This window comes from Mus musculus, chromosome 11, assembly GCF_000001635.26.
Source record: "Mus musculus strain C57BL/6J chromosome 11, GRCm38.p6 C57BL/6J".
Taxonomy (NCBI): domain Eukaryota; kingdom Metazoa; phylum Chordata; class Mammalia; order Rodentia; family Muridae; genus Mus; species Mus musculus.
Window position 1 is genome coordinate 106,297,879 of NC_000077.6, and position 7,184 is coordinate 106,305,062.

The window sequence follows — 7,184 nt, forward strand, 5'->3', positions numbered from 1 at the left end:
ACCAGGACGGGACCAGCACTGCCTCAGGCTGCCTCGAAGCAAAGGACCCAGCTTTTTATTGGGTTGCCAGTGAGGGCTGAGGCCATCACTGTACTGGCTATGAGTACAGCCTTTTATATTTCTTGTGTAAGATCTGGGCCAGTAGTCGTGTGGTTTTTTTGTACTATCCTGGTTGTTGTTATGTAAGATTAATGATTTTTATTTATGTGTACATATGCGTGTCTGTGTGTCTGCCATATATATGCAGGTAAACATAGAGACCAGAAGAGGGTATTGGATCCCCTGTAGCTAGAGTCACAGGTTGTTGTGAGCTACTCAACGTGGGTGTTGGCAGTGGAACTCAGGTGCCCTGGAAGAGCAGCAAGCGTTCCAAACCTCTGAGCCATCCCTCAAGTCCCCTCATCCTGGATTTTCTGGTGCACCTGCTCAGCCTGATCCCAGGGGTCAGAGTGGGAGGCTGAGAAAAGATGCACCTACATGTAGGCCACTAGGGGAAAGACACAGCTGCTACTCTTAGTGGGAAACATGAATTAAAACCCCGGAGCTCACCCACCTCTATCCCCAGGTGGTCCTTGACTGGCTCATCACCATCCATCTCCAAAATGCTTTGCACATTTCACAACTTTTTTGTTTGTTTGTTTGTTTGTTTGTTTTTGTTTTTGTTTTTGTTTTTTTTCAAGACAGGGTTTCTCTGTGTAGCCCTGGCTGTCCTGGAACTCACTTTGTAGACCAGGCTGGCCTCGAACTCAGAAATCCACCTGCCTCTGGCTCCCGAGTGCTGGGATTAAAGGCGTGCGCCACCACCACATTTCACAACTGTTAAGCTTCATCCATCAACCGACACACACCCCTTTCAATTAGGATACTTTAATGGAATGAGTTGTCTTGGGTCTCTCAGCTCAGAGAAGGCCAAAGGTACAGCTTTGGCCACATCATCTGAACCTGAACCTGAATCCAGCTGCTACACAAGTTTGACACCAACAAGATCAAAGTCATCTATTTGAGCAGCAACGGGGCCATAGTTAGCAAAAACAAACAAACAAAACAAAAAAATACCCTTGTCAATGACAGGACAAGGAAGATTGGAAGGACTGAGGATCATAGCAGGCTCACCTTCCAAGGCAGAAAGGTCCTGCTTTCATTTAAAATGTTTTCCATAGATATTCACTTCAGATGCTCAGTCTTAAATCTCACATAAATGTCTGGATGTCCCCACCTCAGAGGGTTTTAGAGACCTATTCCTCCATGGTAAGTGGTGACAAGGTCAGAGGATCCCCCGTTTAGCGAGGCCCTCAGTCTTCTGGTTACACAGGTCCCCACCCTTCCCTTTTGTAGCTTTCCCTCACACGGAAGCCTCATGTCAATGGTGATTTATCCCCACCCAACGAGCTTTTTCTATCTGATACCTATTGTGTGTGTGTGCGCATGCGCGTGTGAGCGTGCACGTGAGCGTTTCTGTGTGTGCAGTGCACATAGATGTGCACATAGATGTGACAACTTCAGATGTCATTCCTCCGGAGCCTTACTTTTTGAGACAGGGTCTCTCACTGGCCTAGAGTTCATGAAATGAGCAGGAATCTGCCTGCTTCCACCGCCCCAGAGCTGGGCTTACAATCTCCTGCCACTGTACTCCGGTTTGTTGTTTGGGGTTTTGTGTTGTTTGTTTGTTTGTTTGTTTTGTTTTTTTAACGTGGATTCTGGAAATTGAACTCAGATCCTCTGCTTACAAGCCAAGCACCTCACCAACTGCACCATCCCTCAGCCCCTGCCTGGTACCCACTGCAATTACTACTGCAGTCTTCATCTTACAACCTCTCTTCCAAAACCTTTACCCTAATTCAGAGGACAGACGTCCTAGACTAGCCTCAAACTCACAGCCATCCTCCTGCCTCAGCCCCTTAAATGCTGGGATTGCAGGTGTGCACCACCATGCTCAGCTTCTAAATTCATGTTTGAACTGCTTCCATTTCCCAAGTGTAGTTGATACAAATGAAACCCATTTTAAGACTTAGGTACAACAGTAAATCTGTAATTTTACTCATTTTCTCGTTTCCCTCCTGTGGTCTCCCTTTCATTTCTTCCTAATCTCCGGGGCAGGGGGCCATTTGGTCTTCCTGATTCTGGCTGGAGGAGGGAGGAACACCTTTGAGTACTTTATGGGGGTGACCTATGGCTTTGTCGTTGTTGCCTTCTGGATGCCTAGAGAGCTGGGATTTTGACCATGACGTGGGAACGGACTCTGTAATGGAGAAAGTGGTGTGCTGATTCTATTTGGCCCAGAGAGAGTCAGGGCTGCTCTTCCATCAGCTCACAGGATTCTCGCAGGCTTCCAGGACACAGATTGACACAACTGCTCCATCCCATAACAGAAAGACCTCTAGCCGGGTGATATGATGCATCTTAATTTTATTAGGACAAAGCGCAGGGGTGGCAGTTGCCAGGGGGCAGGGAGGCACAGGAGAGTGCAGCAGAGACACTGGTGAGTGGCTAGAAGGCACAGCTGCTTTCCACAAAGCGGCGACACTTCATGACCCGCAGGTAGGTCTCCGCTTTGTGCAGGTCCTTCTTGAAGCAGGAGAGCAGCCCATAGTTTTTGAGCAGCGCGTCGTCGCTGCGCATGTTGGCGTCAAACTTGTCATAGGTTTGCTTGAGGATCTGCCCAACACGGGGGCTGCCATCTTCCAGCTCCTGTCGTGGGAAAGAAGGGCAGGAGACTCGGGAGCTGTGCCTCCCTCCACCCCAGGACCGAAGGAAAAGCCTGGAGGCTTCATAAAGGAAAATGAAGAAGAAGAAGCCTTCTCAAGGGTCTAAGGGCTGACCGGTAAAACAGAGGACAGTGAGCCCCACCTAGGCTCCAGGCATAACCCCAGGCTAGTCCATCCTCACCTGCATCAGAGCCTGGATGCCCTCTTCCAGGTCCTTCAGTTTCTCATAGACACGGTCCGAGGTGCCGAACATCAGGCTGTTGGTGAAAATCCTGCTGAGGAACTGCACGGGCCCCAGCCATGACTGGATGAGCAGCAGCGAGAAGCGAAGCAATTCCATGTCCTGAGGGGGGAAAAAAAGGGCTGGGGTTAGTGTATTGCCTAGTGACCTCTGCCTGGGACTCCCAGGTTACCCCAGCTTCAGGGAGGAGCTGGTCCCTGGCCTGGAGTGCAGTTAGGGCTGCATGGAGGGAAACGAGGATTTGTGCAGACAAGGCCTGGGACTACTCACGGTTCTCTGCTGGGCCTCCTCCTTGCCTGTGGGGGCCGGGATGGTCTCTGAGAAGCAGAAAGCAGCCTGGGCATTCTGAATGGAATAGCGCTGTCCCTCGGGAATGTAGGCACGCTCCTGGAAGAAGGGTGGTCACTGAGGGACCAGCTTGTGTCTCGTCACCATCATTACTATGGTACAGCATTGGCTAAGATTCCCCTACCCCATAGTTTCCCTCAATGACTTCCTGGGGGCAGGAGTATGGGGTAGGACCTGCCCCTTCCTGCTTCCACAAACGGGCACCCATCTCTGGGGAACTTACGAACTCTTTGTAGGTGTCAGCAGCCAGCTGGTGCAGGTGCTGGGCTCGGAGCACAGCATTAGAAAACAGACTGGACAAGGGCATGGCGGGAAAAGCACTAGCCTCCTGAGGCCAGAGCAGGCAGAGCAGGCTGACGGTCAGGAGCCAGGAGGTCCGAGAGTCTAGAGAGAGACAGGAGGGCAGGAGAAACCTGGGAGCAATGGCCGATCTCTCCCAATCCCCATAGGGACCCAGAGTATTCCCAACATGGCAGAAGTTGGAACGCACTCACATTAGAAGCCTCAGATCCATCTTCAGGGGCCCTGGGTCCCAAACCACACCCAGCGGGATTTGCGCATGCTTACCTGTAGCCATTGCCAAGCAGTGATCTGTCCACAGGACTCTGAGCAGTTTGGAATCTGGACTCTAGGATGCTGGACTTGGTCCCTTGCGTGCCCTTTTTATACCCTACCTGTTTTCCTCGACCCCAAGGCTCCTGCCTTTCCCCCTATACATTTATTCATGGCTGGGGCCACTGACAGCTTGTGCTGATGGATAATTTAGAAGCTCCTCCCACTCATCGCGTCCCCACTCCTCTTCTGCGGTCATGTCCCTGACCTTATCGTCTCATCGCCACCTTTGCCAGGCTTATGGGCATTGGTTATGCAAGATCCCAGCGACAGAGCCCACCCGGTGTGTCCTCTGAGACCATTTTGAATCCAAGGGTAGGATACTCTGGCAGGGAGTAGGAGTTGTTTGTTCACTAGGATGAGGGGCAACAGAGCCTCTCCAAGAAGGCGATGTCCCCATAGAGGTTTCTTTTTCAGTTACATTTGTGTGTGTTTGTGTGTCTGTCTCTTTGTCTGTCCATCCTCAAGTGTGTGCATATAGGGATCAGAAGATAACTTTTGGGGATCGATTCCATCTTTCCATCATGTGGGTCCCAGGGATTGAACTCAGGTACTTAGGTTTGGCTTCAAGTGCCTATACCTCCTTGGTCATTTTGTTGGCCTTATTCTGTCCCCTTCTTCCTCCTATTGTTCCTCCTCCTTGAATCTCTAAATCTCAAAAAAAAAAAAAAAAATGTCCTGGATTTAGAGATGGCTTATATGATAAGGGAGCTTGTTGTTCTTCCAGAGAACCTGAGTTTGGTTCCCAACACCCATGACAAGTGGCTCACAACCACCTATACTCCAGTTCTAGGGGCTCTTCTGATGCCCTCTTCTGGTCTCCACAAGCACTCTCATACATGTGACATAGACTCACACACATACACACCAGTAAAAATAAAAATAACCTAGGGGGGGAGGGGGAGGGGGAGGGGGAGGGGGAGGGGGAGGGAGAGGGAGAGGGGGTGGGAGAGGGAGAGACACTGCTGTTGGGAAAAGAAAGACTTCCTCAGCAGCATAAACTGGTGGAGGGCAACTGGATGTAGTGCTAACACTGAGCACTAGAGGGCACTGTCCACTGTCCACACACAATGCTCTCCCATAAGCTCTAAGGTAACCCTTAGGTCTGTGGAGCACAGGACCCAAACCTGCTCCTTGGACCGGCCAAGCAGCTGTAAACCAAAAAACAAAATTCTTGTAAACGGACTTGGACCTCAGGTGCTTCCCATACAGCCCTGAAGCTTTGGGCACCTCAAAGTTCAGAAAGCTCTTCAGGGTTTTGAGCCTTCTGGCTGATGTGGGAAACAGGGTGGGCTCTCTGAAAGAATCCAATTCACCCACTGTAGCATTCTGCTCCCCTGAGTTTCTCAGGAGGCAAAACCCACACGCTCACATTTGGTCCCATGGCTGACTTGGGAATGTGGGATACACAACACACCCATTTTTCAGAGGAAGAGACTGAGGTTCTGAAAGAACAAATTCAAGCGCTGGTTCTGCTGAGGCAGCAGCTCCTTCAGCTTTGTAGTTCCCATGGTCCATGGCTCAAGGCCCCTTATCCCTAGCACCTGTGTGGTATCACCCAGCTATTTCAGTTTCTGAATCCTTCTGAGTACTAGGTCTTGCCCCTAAATGTAAGGGTGCCTTCACCCCATCTTGTTTTCCCTGGCCCATAGGAAAATGGCCCAGGAGCATGGGTTGCAGATGGGAAAGCCCACAACAGGACAAAGCCAGGGCCAAAAAGGGCTGAGCTATGTCAGCATGTGAAGATCACCAGGACCCGAATCCCCAGCACTCCCTGTGGCTAGATCTCTTACCTTTGGATCTCAGGATGTTTAATGTTTGATCCAGTATGAAAACACACAAGCAAGCGAATCTCTCCATAAGTACTTGGTTGTGATGTCAGCAACCAACATTGAAAAATCATGTCCCTGGGGGCTACAATGTAAATGTCGGGGCCTCTACACCTCTCCCCATGGAGGACCAACAGATATAAACATCCCACAAGCATTTCCCAACAGCTTTCCCTGATTTGTCCAGCACTCTTAGGAGGCTGCTATGGCCTTAAGGGCTAGGTCTGGGGAAGGCTCCAGGGGCTAACCAAAGATACAGGCGCTGAGAAAGAAGGTACCCCTGAGGGACAGGGTTGTTGACATCTTCTCTTGCCACATCAGAACTGAAGTGACCTCAGAATGGAGTTGCCCAGAAGATCTTGGGGGACCCCTGGGGATATCTTTATAGAACATTAGTATTATAAGCTCTAGGCCCAGAAGGGTGAGCTGAGATAAATGTGAGATCAGAGTGAGTTGGTGATCTTTTCTCTAGTCTGGACCATTTTAAGATGTCTGGTGGCAGAGACCAAAACCAGAATTCATTGCTACTAGAAGCTAAGTTTTGACTTAACTTAGGGTTTGTTCAGTACTTCTGGAAAGTTGCCCAATCTTGGTGTACCACTGAGACCTCTGAAAACTTCAGGCTTAGAGGCTGCCAAACAGTGTGACCAGCATCTCTGATCCCAGCCTTCAAAAGTTCAGACTGACAGCTCCAGTTGTCTCTAAGAAATATCCATTTTAGAGCTGGAGTGATGGCTTGGTCATTAGAGAGCTTGCTTCATAAGCATGAAGACCCTAGCCTGGATCCCCAGCATCCAGACTTTGTAAATCAGGGGTGGCTCTGTATACTTTAATCCCAGTGCTAGAGAGGCAGAGACAGCAGGATGCCTGGAACTGCTCTAGATGGATCTATGAGTTTCAGGTTCAGTAAAAGACCCTTTCACTAAAAACAAGGGGCTGGAGTGATAGCTTCAGAGCACAGACTGCTCTTGCAGAAGACCCAAGTTCGGTTCCTAGTATCTCCATGGGGCCACTCACAACTGCTTGTAACTATAGTTCCAGAGGATCCAATGCTCTCCTCCCGTCTCCATGCTCTCCTGCATTCATGTACACACACACACACACACACACACACACACACACACACACTCAAATACACATACATACACACATACACAAAACTTCAAAACAAAACAGTGAAAGTGAAACAGAGTGGACAGTGCTGGAGAAACTGTCTGCTGACTTCTGGCTTCCACACACAGGTGCACACACGCATGCACATACATGAACGGATACAGGCATACACAGAGAACACCCCTTAAAACTTTGGGTCCATGGGCTTCTATGTTTGGAAGCACTTTGTGTTTCCAGACTTGACTGTCTCTGGGATTCTCCAAACCTACTAGACAAGGTCATAGACCTGCTCCAAAAGCAGCGTTTTCTACACCTTGAGGTTCAAGTCTCTGGGTG

At 49.8% G+C, this 7,184-nt stretch overlaps 1 protein-coding gene across 2 annotated transcripts; it reads right to left on the reverse strand.

Moving 5' to 3' along the window:
* Nucleotides 1-2,382: 2,382 nt before the first annotated feature.
* Nucleotides 2,383-5,825, reverse strand: Gh (growth hormone). Of its 2 annotated transcripts, none has more exons than NM_008117.3 (5): nucleotides 3,862-4,018; nucleotides 3,518-3,678; nucleotides 3,217-3,333; nucleotides 2,887-3,048; nucleotides 2,383-2,688 (listed from the first exon to the last, which is right to left on the reverse strand). In NM_008117.3, the coding sequence occupies exons 1-5, from the start codon at nucleotides 3,869-3,871 to the stop codon at nucleotides 2,488-2,490; spliced, it is 651 nt and encodes a 216-aa protein (NP_032143.1). In that variant the 5' UTR covers nucleotides 3,872-4,018; the 3' UTR covers nucleotides 2,383-2,487. The 2 variants fall into 2 exon arrangements, with proteins under 2 accessions (NP_032143.1, XP_006532286.1); XM_006532223.3 differs by lacking the exon at nucleotides 3,862-4,018 and adding an exon at nucleotides 5,700-5,825 and having other exon boundaries at nucleotides 2,390-2,688.
* Between the last annotated feature and the right edge of the window lie 1,359 nt (nucleotides 5,826-7,184).